The sequence below is a fragment of the Tursiops truncatus genome, chromosome 13 (genome assembly GCF_011762595.2).
Source record: "Tursiops truncatus isolate mTurTru1 chromosome 13, mTurTru1.mat.Y, whole genome shotgun sequence".
In the NCBI taxonomy this organism is placed as follows: Eukaryota; Metazoa; Chordata; class Mammalia; order Artiodactyla; family Delphinidae; genus Tursiops; species Tursiops truncatus.
In genome coordinates, this window is record NC_047046.1 from 39,333,950 (window position 1) to 39,354,927 (window position 20,978).

Here is a 20,978-nt window from a genome sequence, read left to right on the forward strand (position 1 = left end):
TGGTTAATCATTCAGTAATTATCAAGACACAGTTCTGTATCAGGAATTGGAGATAATAGTGAACAGAACAAAAGTACCTACCTCGTGGAGCTTACATTGTAATAGGGGAGAAACAAACAAGTATGGTATGCTAGATGATGGCAAGTGCTACGGAAAGATAAAACAGGGTGAGGTGCCAGAGAGTCTGCATGGGGGGAGGTGGTAGTTACTTTATATAGAGTCATCTTGGTAGGCTTCAGTTTTGTCATATTTGTTAGCCAACTGAATCTACTTCTATTTTTAGTAAACTGGTGTTTTTAAAAATACAATCATATAATGGAAATGTAGTTAGTACTCTGAAGATGAAGTTAGCACTTTGCATATCAAATATGGAATTGAATTCATTATTTCTGTAACACTGAACTTCCAAGTGTTAATGATAATGCAAGAAAATACTTTTTTGCTACCACATTAGAAAAATAAGCAGGTAAACAAAACTCTATAGAGATTTTAATGTCAGTTATTTATACATAGTTTATTTAAACTTCATATTTTTCACCATTTATTATGCTGTGTTTTCTGTTCCTCACCATTCCTTTGGGTAGTTCCTTTTGGTTTAGTGTGAATTATATTGATGCATGAATGGATAGAGAGAAAAAGACTTTTTAACATTTATAATGACAGTAACAAAAACTAGCATTCTCTTGACATGAGTAAAGGACATTTGAAGGCATAACATAAAACCTTTATAAATATGCAGTAACTACCCAGGCTTGGGGTTTACTGTTGCCTCATACACATCTGAATTATTTTTGTGGCAGTTCCTACAAGTTTCACATTGGTCTACATAGAAAGCAAAAAGCTTGCTTGTTGCCTAAGCCAACGCTCTTTCACACAGATGGAGAAAGAAAACTGAATGATAGCTTGGAAGATATGTTTGATCGGACTACACAGGAAGAATATGAATCCTGTTTGGTGGATAGCTTCCCCCAAGTAGCAGATGAAGAGGAGTCGTCAACTGTTACAAAAAAACCCAACTGTAAGGCACTTTCCTTTCTAATTATGGTTTTTCCAGTACACTGAGTTTAGTAAATTAAGTCATCATGCATATTAAACAGAGGCTTAATGAGGTATCTTAACCAAGTTTCATGCTTCTTGAATAAATTTTTTTCCAGTTTTTTTTTTAAAGATAATTTCAGATTAATAGAAGAGTTACCAAAAATAGTTCAGAGGGTTCCTATGAACCTTTCACTCAGCTTATAAAAGTTTTGAGAAAATTCTTTGTTAAGTGATACCATAATTAAGTGAATTATTGTAACTGAGTGAAAAGAGGAAGTTTTGCAGAAAATTCAGACCCGTTTCCTGCTTGAATACTTTACCTTCCCAGATAAAATACTATATCTGCCTTCTTCAGATCTGTTTTATTAGAAGCAGTAATTTATAATGTAGGTTAGCAATCAAAAGAACAGTCTAAGTGAAACTCTTAAGTAGATAATCTGAATTGAAAATTAGTTAAAATTCTTGCTAAATATCTCATTTTCTTACTGTGATTAACACGGTCATAATTTTTAATTTAGTGCAAAGGTGGTTTTATAGTGGCTTAAATGAGCACAACTTCTGCTATGACAATAGTCAAAGCATTGAGTATAAATCTATCTTGATTATGCTTTCCTTGTGCTTTTTAAAGTGACAGCCCACAGGATGAGACCTTAACCAAAGATACGTAACAGCATGCTTTCGTTTGCTCAGTCCATGGCAGAAACTTGATCAAGCAAATTTCGTGATAAAAATTCACAACTGTTCAATTCATTTTTCTCCCCAAGAATATGAATCCTGTTTGGTGGATCCAAAATCCTTTGCAAATTGGTTTCACTTTAAAAAAAAAGATATTCTTTTATAAGGTGTAATTATTAATTTCTTATCTTTTTTTTTTTTTAAGTTGTTTTTCACACTGAACATCCCAGAATTTCTACTTACTTAGCTCTTTTGGCAGTGCTGCACTGCTCTTCTGATCTCTGGCAACTTCTGTTTCCTAGAGTATCCCCAAGACACTGTTTTCTTCCTCACACTCATTTTCTCTCATGCTTTTATTAAATTACCTCTGAAAATAAAACTCCAAATCTGTATCTCTAGTTTGACTTCTCCAGTGAATCCCAGCCCTGTATTTCTTAGTTATCCTACTTTTGCATCTCTTCAACAGCTTAAACTTAAGATATCTAAACCAAGTTCCATTTATTTCCTACCAAGTGACCTTTCAGACTTTATTTTTCCCAGTCACTCAGTCATAGAATTTAGGACTTTCTGTCCATTTATTTCATTTTCTAGACCCCCATATCACAAAATTCTACCTAGTCTTCCCTCATAGGAAGGAGTAGACTTCAGGCAGGATATCAAAAGCTCAGTTCTGGACATGTTAGTACTTACTAGATATTCAAGTGGAGTGTTTGTAGGCAGTTGACATGTGTCAAGTTTGGACAGGAAATCCAGAATAAAAAAAATGATTTAGTGGGCAGGAGGTGAACAACAAGTAGATGGAGCTGAAAGGCACTGAGTGAGAACACCCAAGAATTGAATATAAATAGAAAAGAGGAGTATTTCAAGTTCTAACCTCTAGGGTATGGCAACTTTAAAAGGTCAGAGAAACAAAGAAGAAACCAGCAAAGGAAACTGAGAAGGAGGTGCAGCCTATGAAGTAGGAAGAACACGAGAGTAGGTGCTGTTCTGTAAGACAAGTGAAAAAGACGTTTCTATATATTCATTACTCCCAGCCTCATCCTTTCTCTTCTGAACCTCAGACTTTATTCCAGTTACATACTGGACATCTTATAAGTACCTTAAAATTAATATATTCCAATTAGAAATCTTAATTTTTCTACCCATATTTGATCTTCCTCTGCCTTTCTGGGTTTCATTAAGCCTCAGTAACTATCCTCCCATTTACTAAAGATGGAAATGTGGGAGTCGTATTTGACTTCTTTCACCTGACCTTCATGCCCAGTCTAATACCCTGGCAGCAGTATCTCCAAAATATATTTCATAACACTTCACTTCTCTCCATCTCTGTAGCCACTACCTGGTCTCAGCCACTCTGATCTCTACCTATTCTATTCCAGGCCTCCTAACTGGTCTTTTTATGTATCTCTTATCTCTAGCCCAGTCTCTACAGTGAATTAAAAGTGATTTAGTTTAAATTTAAGTTGGATTATATTCTTGCTTAAAAATCCTTCAATGAAAAGAAGATATTTGAATGGCCAATAAGCACATGAAAAGACGATCAACATTCTTGGACAGTCAGGGATGGATAACACTTCACACCCCCAAAAATGGTTAAAAAGATTGCTAACATCTAGCATTAGCAAGTGTGAAGAGCAGCTGGAACTCTCATGCCATTGTTGGGGGAGAAGAAAATTGACTATACTTTGGAAAACAGTTCAGCAGAGGCTTTTTAACAGCTTTATTGAAGTTGTCAGTTTTTTGTAAGAGCTAAGCATATACCTGTGTTGTGACCCAGCAATTCCACTCCTAGTTATATACCCAAGAAAAATGAAAACATGTTCACGGAAAGATGTGTTCAAGAATGTTCATAGCAGTGCTATTTGTAATAGGTCAGAACTTGAAACAACCCAAATGTCCATCAGCAGGTGAATAAATTGTGGTATACTCATGATGGAATACTACTTCACAACAAAAAGGAGGGAACTACTAGACTCATCAACATGGATCGGTCTCCAAAACCTGTTGAGCTAGACAAATGCACAAGATGAAAAAGAATACATACTATGTAATCTCATTGATATGAAGCTCTAAAACAGACATAACTAAGCTATGGTGATAGAAATTAAATCAGTGATTGTTGGGGAGGGGAGAGACATAAGAGAACATTCTTTTGCATGAGAAACAATGGAATAGGAAACTTTCATGGGAATGTTCTCTGTCTCAATTTGGGTAGTAGCAGTTACACTGGAATATACATCTGTCAAAATTCATCATAGTATACTTAAAATCCGTGTATGTAAATTATGCCTCAATAAAGTAGATGATATTTTAAAGTCTTCAGTGGCTTCCCACTGCACTTGCAATAAAATTCAAACTCCTTCTCTTGGCCTCCAAGTCCCATCATGATCTGGTACCTGCCCACTCCCCCCACTCCACTCCCACCCCCACCCCAGCCTCATGTTCCCCAACACTTCCCTTTTTTGCTAAATCTCAACCACACTATCCTCCTCTTACTTCTTATAATGTGCCAAACTTTTTGCCATCGAGGACCTTTACCTAGAACGTTCACCATTCGTACCTCTTCTCACGGCTGACTTCTCTGTATTCATCAATTATTACCTTACATGTTCAGGGAGCCTTAGCTTCTGCTTGCTTAATGTCTGTTTCCCTCACTGCAATGTAAACTCCATGAGGACAGGAGACCTGGTCTCTCCTGTTCTACATTTTATGTCCAGAACTTAGCACAATGCTCAGTAAATTTTGATTATTTGAACAGATGATAGCAGTTAGCTATTTGAGTCTAGACAACTTGGGATTCACGTCCATGGGCTCTAGTTCTTATTTTGTCACCAATATTTTGATAAAATTTTAAAATGTTTTTATTTCCTAGTTATCAGCTACCTTAAAGACACATTATAAAAATCAACGGGGGGCTTCCCTGGTGGCGCAGTGGTTGAGAGTCCGCCTGCCGATGCAGGGGTCGCGGGTTCGTGCCCCGGTCCGGGAGGATCCCACATGCTGCAGAGCGGCTGCGCCCATGAGCCATGTCCGCTGAGCCTGTGCTCCGCGACGGGAGAGGCCACAACAGTGAGAGTCCCGCGTACCGCAAAAAAAAAAAAAAAAAAAATCAACGGGACTAATAAGTGAACAGATTAAAAGCCATGTTATTGTTTGGTGCCAGATGATAATAGGCATCCAGGTAGTTCTTTTAGAGTCTAAAATACTTTTATAGTTACGATTTTTATCTCTTTAGTAATTCTTAGGTGAGATAATCAGCACTCTCCTTATTATGCAGATAAGGAAAGGAAGGAATTAGTTATAGAAAATTTAAACTAATTGCCTAGGGACCAGAGTATTAAACCCAATAAAAATAGAAGTTTTGGTATATGTCCTTTTTTTCCCCAAAGCTAATTATTTCTAAATAAGTTCTACATTCAGTTTGTGGTATGATTGTTTTGTTTACAGCTCCTGGTGATAAACAAGATAAAGTCAAACAGAAAACATTTGTGGAGCCATATTTTAAAGATGATGAAAGGTAAGTTGGCCTTGGTTAATACCAGCAATGTGATTGGAAGTACCACAGAGCTATCTTTGTCAGAGGATCTCTGACCTATTAAAATTGCTACTTTGGTTAAAATAGAATCTATATCATTTACTTTATGACCATAACAAAAATGGAACTCAAGTATAAAAATGACAAATTTTTAAAATAAGGAAATTTTTTTACCACCACTACCCTGTTCTGGACAGTGATGACAGTTATTTTCTCTGCTTCATTATAATGTATTTTTATTCTTATCCTATTTTATTGTGAACTTTATTTGAACTTGAGGAATTTATTGAATACTGTAACTTGTATATAGTATAGCCTTTGGGTGGCAGGCCTTAGGCTGTGCTTCAGAATTATTTCATGAGAATTTTTAAATTAAAAAAAAATTTAAGCATCTTGATTTTAAACCATAATGCTGCTTTCTGCCTTTTATGCAAATATTGCAAATTCTCTTTCAGTCATGTACTATTAATTCTAGAAGTGAATTAAGGCATAGCAGTTTATTCAAAAAAACTTTTTATCCTTTTTTTTCTTTAAGTTATGATGTTGGCAAGTTCAGTCACTCAATAAGTAAAGTTATTGTTCATACTTTGGTCAAGAATTTAGAAATCTGACAGGCCAAGATAAATTTCTACTGTTGCCTGTAAGACTCTAATAGATAAGAGCTGTTCTTTGTTGCTAAATGATTAATTCTTTCCCTTTATTCACCAGTTTTCCAAAGAAATAGTACCCTAGCATCTCAAATGTGACTAGAGAGTGTCTTGTTTAAGTATTATTATGAACTAATGGATTTAAATATGTTTGATGCATTTCAATCCATTGCATTTATCACCCTTATGATACTCAGATTGTCCCATCTTTGCCCAGCAGAAGCCTCTTTGAATGGACACTACTCTAGCTGTCTTTCATAGCTTCCTTGCTCTGGTATGAGAAGATGTTCTAGGCTCCTGCCATAGGCTGGAATCTGTCATTTCTCCAGGAGCCCTAGTTTAACAGTATTTAGGCCGTAGTCGGACTGCTGGGGTTGCTCATTGCTCCAGTTAGCCATTGTTTCTGGACCTTTTAGGTGGACAGAGTTAGAAGTAAAAGTCTTTGTTTCATTTTGTTTTTTAAGATAAACTACATGTGTTCATACTGATAGCTTCAAGTTCAGGACTACAGGATTTCTCTGTAACCTCCTCTGTTACATCTGTATCTAGTTCCCCGCTTACTGAAAATCCCACTTCTCAGTGCCACTAACATCATTCTTCATTTAACTTGATTCCACAGAACAGTCTCAGAATAATTCAGACTATCATGAATAACATGATTTATGAAAATGGTTTAAGACTTTTTTGAGTCTTTTTGTCCTTACGATATATCCCATCAGAAAGGTACAGTCAAATCACTGTGTTTTCAGGTCACTTAGGATAATTATTTTCACTGTAGTTGTGCCACCAACCCAGTAGCCATGTTTGTGTTATTTTGCTTTTGATTTTTTAGAAATTGTTTCTTTTTATCTTTAATTCTTTCTTTAAAATTAAGGAAATTATGTATATGATACTAGAGGCTGTAAAACAGGGTATATTCTGAAGTCCCCTTCATTTTGATAGCTTCCTATTCCTACACACATAACCATTTGTTAAAAATTTTATGGTTTTCCATCCATTTTAAAAAGTAAAAGCAAATTTCTATCTGTATATCTTGAAATTGATGTAGATGTAGATAATTGTACTCTCTTCTCTATACAAATGGTAGAATGCTATATATGCTTTTCTCTACTTTGCTTTTTTCATTTAACTGTATGTCCTGGAAATCACTCATAGTAGTATATAGTGATATTCCTCATTTCTTTTTTTAATTTCATGGTATTTTGTTGTTTGTACCATAGCTTATTCCCTAGCAATGAGCATTTGGGTTGTCTACAGTTATGCTGCATGCATAACGCTACAGTGAATAGCCTTGTGCATTCTCTTTTCAAATGTTTGCCTGTGCATCTTTGGAATAGATTCCTAGAAGATTGCAGAGTAAGAACTATCATTTCAGATGTTTCTAATACAGGTTCACTAACTTTTTTTTTCTATTTTTGGCTGTGTTGGATCTTCATTGTGGCATACGGGCTTCTCTCTAGTTGTGGTGCACGGGCTCCAGAGTGCTTGGGCTCTAGATGAGACGTGCGGGCTCATTAGTTTTGGAGGCTTAGTTGCCCCGCAGTATGTGGGATCTTAGTTCCCCAACCAAGGATCGAATCTGTGTCCCCCGCATTGGAAGGTGGATTCTTAACCATTGGACCACCAGGGAAGTCCCATAGGTTCACTAACTTTTAAAAAAATACATGAGTAGTTTTATTTATTCTAAAACCATTAGATAGCTGGAGATGCAGCACGTTGGTAAAGATGCAGGGATAGTACAAGAAGCTTAGTAACCTTTTAGGTGATGCTTGATGTCTACTGCAACTGCTAGTCTACTAGTGGATTCCTTGCTGTGTTATAGTACACTACAGAAACAGAACAGATTAAGAGGAAAGGATATGGCTAAATCATATGCTATGTAAACCTAAGATTCCATAAACTATTTGAAAGAAAGTATAGTCATGGCAATATTTTTTTATCTGTTGTTTCTTGGTCTTTTTTAACTTACCAGTTGCTCCAGAGTTGTTGGATTTAAGCACAAAAAGGACCTATATAACCTGATACGTTTTGAAATAGAGCATTTAAAGCTTTTTTTTTGAAGAACAGTAATTGCCAACTATCAAAATACCTCAAAGGAGTAGATGTGTTACCAACAGGTCATTTTAAAAGCCAGTTTTTGTGAGTCAGACTGTTTAAGTTCACTGGTGATGTTTCTATTATAAACAAATGTATATGGTGTTACATAAGTCTTCATTTACTTGTAAATTTGGAGTTTTCTATATTGGGCTTTTTAAAGTAGGATGCAGGTATATTAATAAAGAAATGTTCCATACTTCCTGATTGCTTTTTCTTACCAAAGAACTATATACCTCATCAATCAATACCTCAGTGGCTTTGACCCTTCCTAGGTGTCCAGTGGTTCACAATAGAATCTTTGTCTTTAAGGACAAGCACAAATGATAATTGTGCCTAATATTTTGAAGAATTTAAGGTAGACGGAAGCAACAAAAGAAATTGTTGGAGAAAATAGTAAATGACATGCAAACAAATGAATTCGTTCTTTAGGGAGGAGTAGGTTAGCCCTGATTTATGGGGTTTTAGTACTAGAAACCGAGTTAACAGGCAGTATTCTCTCAGTTATGTTACAGAATAGCAATTCCTGAGTTTAATAATACAGCATCATGCTGTATTAATACAGCATTCCTGTATGATTAGGTTATTTTATATTTTACCTGAATTATTTTCAGCCAGCCAGAGGCAAAAATGGGAAGTAATAGTTATCTTTTTCAGTTAGAGAAAAATATCTATAAAAATACCTGATATGTAAAATACTATGTAAAATACTATGTAATATGTAAAATACTTAATATTTCAGTGGAGAGTGAATGAAGACATGCTTGTTTTTTTTTCACATTCTGAGGAAGCATTTCAAATAAAATGAATGAATGTTTTGGGATTATTTCTCCTCTGGATGCTCACCTTTGCTAATTTAAAAGCTAAACCAAAGCTCTCTATAGTAACAGATAAATTTAATTCATTTTCCCCCCAGAGAGACTAGCTTACAAAATTTTCCTCATATTGAGGTGGTCCGGAAAAAAGAAGAAAGAAGAAAATTGCTTGGACACACGTGTAAGGAATGTGAAATTGTAAGTACTAATGTAAATACTGTCATTTGGGTTTTTTGTAAAGATGGCTTTATATGCATGATTTCAAAATCACATATACAAACCGTATTTGTATCTAGAAACAAGTTTGAGCCAGGAATAACAGAATGAATACATAGACTATACATACTGGCTGGGACCTGAGAGATATAGATGAAAACGAAAGCCCTCAATTTCTCTTAGATTCTCTAAGTGAATCTGGAGCCTAAGCAGTAGTTCTTATTTCCAGCTTAAGACATTTGTGCCATTTGTCTTTTCTGTATTTATTTGTATATCTTTTAATTTTTTACCTTGTGTTATGTTACAGCAGAGGCTCTAATACATATACTATTTGGGCGAAATTCTGACATTTTAGTTGGAAACTTGGCTATTTTATTTTTTACTTAAACACCAGCACTCTCAGGAAATGAGATGTACTCATAATTGTTTTTTCTAAATAACTGGTACAACCATAAGCTCTTTTTCCCCAAACATTTTCCTTTCTAAACAAAATGTGATGAATAGGCTCTACTTCATCCTTAAAACACAATTGTATTTTCCTTTTATACATTGGGTGTTGTGGACTAGATAGTATATCTTGAAGTAGACTGTACTAATTGTCCTCTTAATAAATAGTGCTAGGCAGGTTCCATGTCTTTATGAAACTTACTCTTTTTATTTCTTCCCTTGCTATCCTTTAGCTGTTAGACCCCTGCTTCCAGCAATGTACTTCCTCTTTTAAATTTTCTTCTTAAAAACTATGGCTAGAGAATTTGATAACCAAGCACATTAAAGTTATGTATGAGTAGGTTACAGTGCAGGTAAGCATTTGGTGAGAAAAATGCTGTCATATACTAACAGTGGGAGTGTAAATTGAGATCACTATTTTGGAAAGCAGTTTGGTGATACAAGCAAAACCTCCTCCTGTATCATGAGTTTTCATAACACGAATGTATCATGCTTTCTTAATTAAGGAATATGGTCTATACTAAATAAACCTCCAGTTTTTAATTCTAAGTGGAACTATTACTACCAGTGAGAAAAAAGCTCTTTTGCTGGAAACACTGTTAATTTGCTTTCCTTTTCTCAGGAATCATTTTTTGTGCTGTTATCCAGTCTCTGAAAACACTGTTTCATGCATTTTATTACATTTTTTCAGTTTTTTAAGGTAGAGAGTAATTCTGTTCCCTTTTACTCCCTCATGACCAGGAGTGAAAGTGCCCGTCCCATGTATTTAAATATTGTCTATATGCTTACAATTACAGTTCCTAAATTTTTCCCATTGCCTGTTCCACATGTGGAATATGCAATATACATGTGGCTAATAGTCACCTCAAATTTCACGTGTCCTAAAGCAAACACAGTTTCTTTCTCCAATTCTCAAACCTTACCTCTGAGCCTTTTATATGTCCATTCTTCTCTAGTTTAAACCAGAGATCTTGCAGTTACCTACTTTTTTCTTTCATATCTCAGTAATGGATCTATCAGCAAATCCTACTGATTGTACTTTCAACACAGCAATGAATGGTCTTTTTTCCAAATGATCTTTTTAGAATAAAAGTTAAATCATGTCACTTTTCTGCCCAAAATCCTTAGTTGTCTTCCTCTCTAAGAAATGGTATCAAAGCCCTTATCAAGGACAGCAGACTCCCACCCCACCTCCTCTCTGACTTTATCTTCTAACACTCTTCTGCTTGCTTGCTGTGTTAACAGCTACACTAGCCTGTTGTTTTCAAATATGTCGTAATTTGGTGGCAATGTTTCTCTAACACTGACTGATAACCATGATTCTCTAAGGGCAGTTCCCAGGCTAAGGTAACAAAGGCTTATATCATGGCAATGAGAATGAAGGAAAAGATACCCTCCCCCCAAAAAGTTTCAGAGATACTCTAAAACCTTTAATTAATCTATGTAAAAGAAAAATATATTAGAAACCTTTACTTCAAAAAAATTCTAATCCTAAGTCTGCCCCTTTTAATAGGTGATAACTTTGGTGAATTATCACTGATTTTCAGTTCCTCAAGTGTAAAATGGAATTAGCTGGATTATATGATCCTATCATCTGTGTTCTATTAAACTTTACACTACTGCTTTATTTTCTTTAAATCTAGAGCTTGAAGACCGGTATAGTTTTCACATAAAAGTTTTATCTTTCTTTGCATGAAGTTCAGGTTCTTTATGATCACACTTGCAAAAAGTAATATGCCTTTGATCCTAATTGAAAGATCTAGTTTAAAAGGGGAAGTCATGAAGCCTACAACATTCAAAGCTAAATTTTTATTTTAAAAAATTGTAGTGAAAGGAAAATTACTTCAAAACACACGTTATAGTCAAATAACAATTGAGAAATGTGCTATTCAGAGTGCAGGCCTTGGCCTTCTTGTTACTGGTCTGAGAAAGATGAAGAGTTTGCACCAGTATATAAATCAGCTGTACCACTAAGGACGCTGTAAAGTTCAGCTGGCAGTTTTTTTTTACTTGTAAGACTTTACTGATGCAGGAAGCAGTATGTTTTTTTACATTGTGATACAGGCTCCTTTTCTTTATGGAGCAAACATTTCACAGACCAGCACTAATTATTATTAGTAATTTATATAGTAATTTACTTAGAGATAGTATTACTATCAGTGAGAATTCAGTTTCCTTAGCATGCTGAATAAGTCTTCTTAGCTTCTAGTTTATAACCAGTAAGCATAACACTCCATTTATTACTCCTAAGTGGAAAACTCACCAGTTTTATTATCAGTATTATGCAGATCTTCCAGCAGAAGAAAGAGAAAAGAAGTTGGCTTCCTGCTCAAGACACCGATTTCGCTACATTCCACCCAACACACCAGAGAATTTCTGGGAAGTTGGTTTTCCTTCCACTCAGACTTGTGTGGAAAGAGGTGAGAATACAGATTGTAACATTTTGGAACTTTTTTTTTTTAAATACTGTGTATACCCGAGTCTAAACACTAAACTTTTTCTCCATGATTCTCTACCTTCTGCTGTAAGTTGGGTGCCAGTTTTGTGACATAAATACAATTTTGTAAAGGCTTAACTTTCAACTTTTCAAATAACTTCATTGGAATCATAGATTGTTTATAAGCACTTTAATGGGATTGTGTATGCATTATCCTCCTTTATCATTCAAATTTCAGAAAGTAATTTCTGTTTTATCCAGTCATCAAAATGACTTCTCATAACTTTACAAAAGTTGCCAGCAAAGTTATATTGTTGAAAAGCATCTTTTTTTTTTTTTTTAAAGAGACTACCCTGAATTTTAGATGTTAAAACCTCACTATTCAGAATGCTAATTATTTATAAAACATATTTGAGTAAAAAGGACTTTTGTTTGTTTGGGAGACTGTTGACATGCAACTAGCCCCTTCAAATACAGCACTTACATTTAATGTAATTTGAGAATGTATGCAGCTTTAAAGCTCCAGATACTTAGTGAAAAGTTTTTCTAAAAGATGCAAAGTCTCTTACAGCTATTACCATACTTCCACTTTCCCCATTAACAAGTCCTCTTTGACATGATGTCTCTGCTTGGTCATCAAATAGAATTAGACAGTCTGGATAGAGCCTGTGCTTGTACCCCTAATATGGCCTAGGGGTATGGCAGAGCAGAATCCTCCCCTGAAAACTATGTGAAAGGAGACACCTTAGGAGAATCGAATAGTCTGAAGAACATAGGGACATGTCATCTCAACAAATAGCTACTGAAAAAAGTCTTTTTGATAAGCGCCTGGAATTTATCATAGTAAAAAGTTCATGTTTACCATTTGTCCCCATTTGCAACCAACAGGAGGCAGAATAGGAAAGTGGTTAAGTGCTCTGGTTCTGGAGTTAGATCTTGGGCAGGGCGCCAGCTTTCCTACTTCCTAGCTTTGGGAACTTGAGCGAGTTATCAAACTTCCCTGGGTCTCCGTTAGCTCAGCTGTGAAACAGGCATAGTGGAAGCTGCTGCAGAGGAGTGTGAGAGTTATCCTAGATAATGTATGCAGCACATTTGATAAATGTTTGCTATTGTTTTTAGTATAAATGAGAAAATTGATGCTAGGTAGTGAAATCATTAATCAACACAACCAGTTAATAGAAAAATCATGTGAACTTAAAAGGCATTAAATGAGACAGATGTTTACTGGATATATGCTGAAATATGTTGCAGATATTGTCTTCTAAATTTGTGATTTATTTTTAAGGTTACATTAAAGAAGATCTTGATCCTTGTCCTCGTCCAAAAAGACGGCAGCCTTACAATGCAATATTTTCTCCAAAAGGCAAAGAGCAGAAGACATAAATGTTGCAGCAAGAACAGGAGAGACGACAATATTCTTTTTATTTATAGTTAAAGTTGGTATTAAACATTGATTTTTTTTGATCTTCTGAAAACTGATTTATAAATCATTTTTCTATTGAAAATGTTTTGAAATAGCATTTACCCATCACACAGATGACTATTTAAAAATGGATAAGTTTATGTCGTATTTTCTTGCTTTTGCACCTTTAAAATAATAAGGTGCTTTTATTTTGCACTCTAAGTTAAAAGTTGTTTATTACTTTATTTGGTAATACCTAATTACAGTTTTGAAAATATGATAGTTGTAGTCTGATTTGTTGCCTTTCAGGTCTTTTATTCCATCTTCCCTTGGTATTCACATTCAGCAGTGACTTCATGTTAACATAGATTTTTATTCTCTTAATCAAGTTGCTCTTACGTAGGTCATTCCAATGTCTGGCATTCATGTCTTTTAAAAGGCTAAATTTTAACAATCCTTTTAACTTTCCAGCTTCTTTCTTTCATTGACTTGAAATGAACTACTCGGTAGTGAATTCCTGTCAAGGTGACTACAAATATCTTTTCCTTTGCCACGTACTATAATTAACATCCTCTGATCATACTATTCCAGCTCTTCACATGTTTTCTTTTCATCATACTTGTTCTTCCTCGTGCAGTTTTCAAGCAATTTGAGTTCTTCTCCGCCCACATGTTCAAATTCAGTTAGTTGTAGTTCTCTGGATTGACCAATGTTATGAACAAAAATAGATTTCTCTATTTAGCAACTTTCTACTCCTCTGGAACCTAGTGTCTGAGTCATCAAGATGACTGACCACATCTGTGTCACCTTTTCTAGTGGCATTTTGTTTATCAGTGTCTTGTGTATTCCTTTAATCCAGATCTTGACAGTATTACATAAGCAGGAGGACATGACACACTGAATGGAATGCCTCACCAAAATCTAAATAACCTTATAGATACAACCTTTACTTCTCAGAGTTTTTAAAAAACTTTTTAGTCTCATCTTCCTCATTGATCAAGGTTTTCATGAGTAAATGACATCAGTTTTATGTTTTCAGAGAGGGGATTGGAAAAGAAATCACTTACATTTAGTATCTACATTTATGTTAGACCCTCTTTGTACATTGTTTGGCTCTGAGTGTGATTCTCAATTTTTTTTTAATGGACCTATCATAGCTTCTATTCAGCACTTTTCTTCCCTTCCCAAATTGTTTATCCTATGTTTGATTTTTTGTTCTCTGCTGGCAGTCAACTAATCTTCCCCAAATAATAGCCATTCATTGGTCACTTAGTATATGCCAGAAACCGTGTTACACTCTTCACATAGATTTTTCTCTTTTAATCGTCAAATAATCTTGGGAATTTATGTATCAGCTTAACACTAAGCTGCCAAAACATAGATCCAAAAAAGATTAAACAACAAATGACTAGTTTTCTTTTTCTCACATTAGAATGTCTGGAGATGGCCAGTCCAAAGCTGGTCTATGCCCTCGTAAACCCGGATTTCTTCTAGCTTTCTGCTTTCATATTTTGTATGTGGCCTTCATCCTTGTGACTATTAAATAGTTATGCCACCTCTGGAATCATGTCCATGTTCTAGCCAGGTAGAAGGGAAAAGAAAAAGGCACATGTCATTTGTTTTTGTCCTTCTTTAAAAAGTTTTCCAGAAGGCCCCTCCCAGTAACTTTCCCTGTGTCTCAATGGCCACAATAGCCACTGAGAGACACCTGGATTGGAACAGGGCACCACAGGATGTGCAGTTACAGCTGTATATCTCCAGTGATCTGTTTTTTTTTTTTTTAAAAAAAGGTAGCCTAGGCCTTCCCTGGTGGCGCAGTGGTTGAGAGTCCGCCTGTCGATGCAGGGGACGTGGGTTCGTGCCCCGGTCCGGGAAGATCCCACATGCCGCGGAGCGGCTGGGCCCATGAGCCATGGCCGCTGAGCCTGCGCGTCTGGAGCCTGTGCTCCACAACGGGAGAGGCCACAACAGTGAGAGGCCCGCGTACTGCAAAAAAAAAAAAAAAAAAAAAAAAAAAAAAAAAAAAAAAAGGAGCCTAAGCAGAGACAAGAGATTGTCTACCTGATAGTGGCTTGACAGAAATCCAACCCTTTAGCCAGCATTTTTCATTTTTCCTCAGTAACCCTGTGAGGTTGGGTAAACTGAGGTCTCTTCATCTGCTGTTGACCAGCTCTACCTTTAAATGAAGTAATGTAATAGATACTTTTTAAAAACACTTGAGTTAGACAGATGCATTTAAACACAGAACTGCAGTTTGTGATTTAAGAAGATATATGAAAGGGCTTCTTCATTTGTAAAGCATTATATATGTTAGACAGTATTTTCATACAAATATGTATCAGTCACTGTATGTAGTTACATATAGTTTCAGGTTGCCTTTGAGCTTTCTAAAGTTGAAGACCTGTGATTTAAACTTTGAAAGCATGCAGAACCGCAACGTCAGCACTTCACATTGGATTAACACCTTTCCTGCCTTTGACAGACAGGCATCCCGATTAAATCATTTGAAACTTAAATCATTTGAAACGTAAGGTTGTCAGAGGCAACAGTTTGAATGAGTTAATCATAGGTATCCAAATGTATATAGAAGATACAACATGCTACCTTGAGAAAAGAACAAATGAAGCAGAAGAATATTCTTAACACCTCTCACGTAGTGAAAAATTTCCCAAAGTCCAACTGGAAAGGCAGCTTAACATATTAGTAACTCGATTTAAAATTGCATCTAGTATATGTATTTAAAAACTTACAGAGAACATTCTTAGGCCCTCTAAAACAAATAACTCTGAAAAGATTCTTGCCCAGATCGTCTTTAACTTATAATTTAGTTGTCAAAAAGGAATAGTGTTACGTAAACCAAATAACACTAGTACATTTACTTAAACCTTTATCAAGCACTTTTATCTTTGCCAGGTATAATACAAGTATCAGAATCAGGCCAATTTTGACAAGTTTATTCCAAAGGGGCAAGCTTTTAAAGAACACACCTAAGAATCTTATTCACTTGTTCCTGGCATCTTAACAAGCATGAGTTTAAGTTTGAAAAATGCCACTTCAGAAATAAGCATTTAAAATATCTCAGGTTTTACCACTGTCTATTCTCAGCAAGGCTAGCAGTTTAAGAGACATCTCAAAATCTTTCTCTTTGCTGAGCTGATGTTGTTAGAATGGTTCCTTGGAAAACTGAAATGTCCTTACACTTGAATCCATTAGTGTGCATTTAAGGAATTAGTGAAGCAGTTGTCTACTGTCAAACCAGCAGAGGCCACAAGAGAGCTATTTTGAGAATAATCAGTGGAAACTAGGGGCTGAATAGGACTATCATAAAAGAAAATTTGTAGGATAAGTAGGATATAAGTTGGAAACCTTTGGTACAGTCATGAGAGCTCACTCAGCAAAAACAAGCTTTCAACATAGCTATTGTTGGATAAAAAGTACTTAATCATAAAAGTCACCTGGATGCTTGATAAATAGATTCTTGGGCTCCTTCTGTGGGAATTTTGATTCAGGTGTAACTTGAGCTTTTTTTTTTTTTTTAAGTTCTCAGATTATTAGTATGAGTCAAATCTAAGAAATACTGCTTAAGACAACAGGGAAAACTAAATAGCTACATGATAAGCTTTCAAACATCCCCTGACTGAAAATATTGAGTTGGGTAGTAATGTATTAATTTATATATAATCATCAGGCAGCAATATATAATACGTAAAATTAGGGGTTTTTTTGGGGGGGGTGGGCAGGGGGTAGTCAAGCATAGAATCAGGTGTGCAATAAAGCAATTTAGTAATATTCCAAGCATGAAGAACATTTGAGCCAAGAAGGTGGCAGTAGGAATCGGAAAGAAATTTAAGCAATTGAATGATTGTTACCAGAACTGGGGCAGCTGAGGGGGGATCCAAAGATGAATATGACAGTTTCTCCTCAGTGAGCTGATAACCAATTCAGTGGTAACAAGGGACATAATGATCAATTGGATGGGGTCTCTCACTGGAAATGGGAAGAGACCCTTGTTTTACACATCATTTATAACTGTAAAACTATTAAATAGGAACACATTCATCTCTAATTCTGAAGTGAACTTTCACACATTAAAGAATACAGCAACAGTTACATAGTGGACATTTGCTCAACAAACCAGTTTATGAAATCATGGGCCAGACTATAGGGCAGTAACGATTGGCCTCTAGTACTCCCTCTAAAGCATTTCCCTCATATATGTTCCTCTCCACTCATGCAGGGAAGCCCACTATCCAGTTGAAGATGTGTCCAGGAAGTTTTCGTTTGTACTGATCCTTCTGTTTATTCACTCAGATAATCATTCATGCTGACTCTGGACCCTTTCAGTGTTAACATTTCCAAAGGTTGGCAGGAACGAATAAGATGAAACTCAGACCAACCTTAGACCATTTGGGGCTGCACCCCGCAGGCCTGCAAGTCTTGTAATTGCCCAGCCTCGAGACTGAAGAAAGAGCCCCAAGGCAGGGACAGAGACAATGATTTATTGGATAGGGGATCCTACCCCTCCGAAACAAGGGGTCACCCTACCATGTAGGACAGACAACAGGCAGGCCATGGCAACAATCTTTGCTAGTCAGGGGAGAAGGAGGCTACCATTTATAGGGGGAAATGACCGCAGGTTGGCTCATCAGTTACCAGGGAAACTAGCAGCTGGGGCAGGTCCCTCCCAGCCCCTCAGGGTAACAACCATCTCCAGGGCAGATATTTCCCTTTAATAAACTAGCAGCTGGAGCCGTTCTGGCCTAAAGACTAGAACAATCACTAGCTGGGGCAGAGGCCAAGCACCTTCGTGTGAGCAGAGTGTAGGTGAAGCAGGGACTGGTCGAGCAGGGGATGTACAAAGAGCAAGAGAACAGCCACCTTGAGTGGCCTGGCCATACACTCCACCCCACATACCCCTTACAATCTTGGTTCACCCCTCTTCCGAGATATCCCTGGGGTCAGGTACGTAGTGGTGCCCTGCAACCAAATACCGCAAATGCAATACAACAGAAGCTAAAAGCATCAAGAGCGCAAGAGGTGGGCAAACCTTAGAGCCAGGCAGCTCATCAGGTCAAATTTTCATGGAATTCCAAGGGACAACAAGAGCATCTCGCTGTAGTTCCAGCAATCAAACTCATTTCGCAGTGAGGCCCACAGTGTTGCCCAGTCCACAGATTCCCTCCATTCAGACTAGGGACAAAATGTAAGATGTTTTAACAGGCACCATACAGGGAAGGTCATGACCATTAAGCAAACGACAAGCAGTGACAACATTCTGAGATAACACTACCTCTGCCGCCACGTCCTGGCCTGCAGTAGTACACCGTTTGTCCACCCTCAGTCCTCAGAGCCGGTGCCGAACGCTGGAGAGGTGGTATAACAACTGACCACAAGCTAATATAATGGTGCCTTTCTCCAGTAGGGGGCCCGGATTGTTTCAGCAGTCTCAGGTGGGGCTGGGTAGAAGACAGGTGAAATCTCTTAAGTCCCTTTCGAATCCTATTCCTCATGGGGCAGGAAAAGCAAACCACCGGGGACTTACCTGCCAGTCCCAGGGCCATTTTATAACGTGTTCCTGGGGACAGACCCTGCGGCAAGGGCAAAAGTAAGTTACTGTCCTGACCAATAGCTGGCAACGGTCCTTCAGTGGCCAACAGGTGAACTTGGCTTGTGTTGACTAGTTGCTTCTGGGTTATCATGGTGTAGGCACTGGGACAATTGCTCCTGGGATGTGTCACACGTTGAGAGAGCCAGTTTCCCATCTCAGTTGTTAAGTAGTCCGGTCATAGCCCAGCAGCAGTGGGGTAATAAGGAAATGCCAGTGTACGTCATTCTTAATTGGCTCATTCCTGAACTTCATGGCCAGTAAAGTGAGTTCCTTGGTCACTGTCGATGTCCATGGTGGGGTCCCATATGTCGTACACAGCTGTTTTAGACCCCAGATAGTGGGTTTTTGTGTGTTGCTCAATGACTCAGGTAGGCCTTTTGTAATGCCCTCCACCTGCTGTAACGCACTGTCAGCACAGAGCTCTTGTTCCATCACACGGTATCGTTGCTCTGCCCCCTTCCACAGCTGGGACCAGAAGCCCAAGAGTACCCTTTCATTATTTCGCCGCTGCCTCAGGCCCCCACCAAACCCTTCTGAGTAACCGGCCACATTCAATTCACAGGCCTGTCCCTGAGTTAACATCCCTAAAGCTGGTGTCTAATTGTTTAGGAGTGGTGGGTCAGGGGTACGCTTGTCTTACCTGACCAGATGACACCCAATTATTTGGTAGCGAAGCCAGGTGCTTGCATTCTGTCTGTATTCACCAGCCATCACCCTGCAGTCAGATGAGCCGCGAGCACGGGGCTGCTACCTTTAAACTGAAAAGAGACTCAGGTTAACAGGATATCAATATAACGGAAGAGAAAGACATCTCTCATGGTAGTCAGCTACCACAGGGCCCCAAATGCTGGTGGACAGCCACCTTGGGATTTCCCCAGCAATGTTCCACCCCACCCCGTCCTTATTTCCCCACATCTCAGGGCTCACGGGAGTTTCCTCAGCCTCTTGGCTGGCTCACCAATTGTTGGGCTGCAAGCCTTACAGTTGCCCAGTCTCGAGACTGAAGAAAGAGCCCGGAGACAGAGACATCAGTGAATTATTGGATAAGGGGATCTTACACGTCCAAAACAAAGGGTCCTGGAGCGACACTCCACCCCACCAGGCGAGTAGGCAAGCCATAGCAACAACCCCTCTACCTGGGGCGGAAGAGGCTACCATTTATAGGGGGAATTGACCTGCGATTGGCTCATCGGTTACCAGGGAAACTAGCAGGTCCCGCCCAGGCCCTCAGGTTAACAACCATCACAAGGGCAGACGTTTCCCTTTAATAAACTAGCAGGTGGACCATCTGGCCTAAGGACTAGAACAGTCGCTAGCTGGGGCAGAGAGCAAGCACGTTCGTGTGAGCGGAGTGTAGGTGAAGCAGGGACTGGTCGAGCAGGGGATGTACAAAGAGCAAAAGAACAGCCACCTTGAGTGGCCTGGCCGTACAGACCGTCGATCTATTTCAATAAGATATTTGGGAGGAAAAAACTGGTCTCAAAATAAGGGTGATATGGATTTCTGGTGATCCTAACACACCTCAGTCGTAATTCTTGCAAAAAGAGAGAGGACGGCAAGCTAGGGAAAGCCTCTAAATTAGAGAAGGGTATTCAGGTTTCCAGGTGGGAGAGATTAACGATCCTCTCTAAATGCCCTAGAGAGCTGCTGAAGCACCAATGGCTGGAGACACTAAGGTGAGAAAGAGAGAGAGAGAGACAGAGAGAGAGAGAGAGAGAGAGGGAGAGAGGGAGGGAGGGAGAGAGGGAGGGAGGGAGGGAGGGAGAGGGAGAGAGGGAGAGAGGGAGGGAGGGAGAGAGGGAGGGAGGGAGGGAGGGAGAGAGGGAGACAGGGGGAGGGAGGGAGAGAGGGAGAGAGGGAGAGAGGGAGATAGGGAGAGGGAGGGAGGGAGAGAGGGAGGGAGGGAGAGGGAGGGAGGGAGGGGGAGAGGGAGGGAGGGAGAGAGGGAGGGAGGGAGAGAGGGAGGGAGGGAGAGAGGGAGAGAGGGAGGGAGGGAGAGAGGGAGAGGGAGGGAGAGAGAGAGGGAGAGGGAGGGAGAGAGAGAGGGAGAGGGAGGGAGAAGAT

The 20,978-nt window shown here is 38.4% G+C and overlaps 1 protein-coding gene and 1 long non-coding RNA gene across 5 annotated transcripts in view; one reads left to right on the forward strand and one right to left on the reverse strand.

Annotated features, from left to right (window-relative positions):
• Positions 1–13,586, forward strand: part of RBBP8 (RB binding protein 8, endonuclease) — an 82,527-nt gene extending 68,941 nt beyond the window's left edge. For 2 of the 4 annotated variants that reach the window (XM_033837616.2, XM_033837615.2), the window contains exons 16-20: positions 878–1,018; positions 5,161–5,230; positions 8,906–9,002; positions 11,734–11,887; positions 13,190–13,586. In XM_033837616.2, coding sequence (XP_033693507.1) covers positions 878–1,018; positions 5,161–5,230; positions 8,906–9,002; positions 11,734–11,887; positions 13,190–13,287 — 560 coding nt within the window. In that variant the 3' untranslated portion in view covers positions 13,288–13,586. The remainder of the gene's footprint in view (positions 1–877; positions 1,019–5,160; positions 5,231–8,905; positions 9,003–11,733; positions 11,888–13,189) is intronic. The other 2 variants (XM_033837620.2, XM_073790586.1) reach the window with 2 other exon arrangements.
• Positions 13,510–20,978, reverse strand: part of LOC109549203 (uncharacterized) — a 99,946-nt gene continuing 92,477 nt past the window's right edge. Inside the window, exon 5 of the long non-coding RNA XR_012325349.1 lies at positions 13,510–19,672. This is a non-coding gene — a long non-coding RNA (uncharacterized lncRNA). The remainder of the gene's footprint in view (positions 19,673–20,978) is intronic.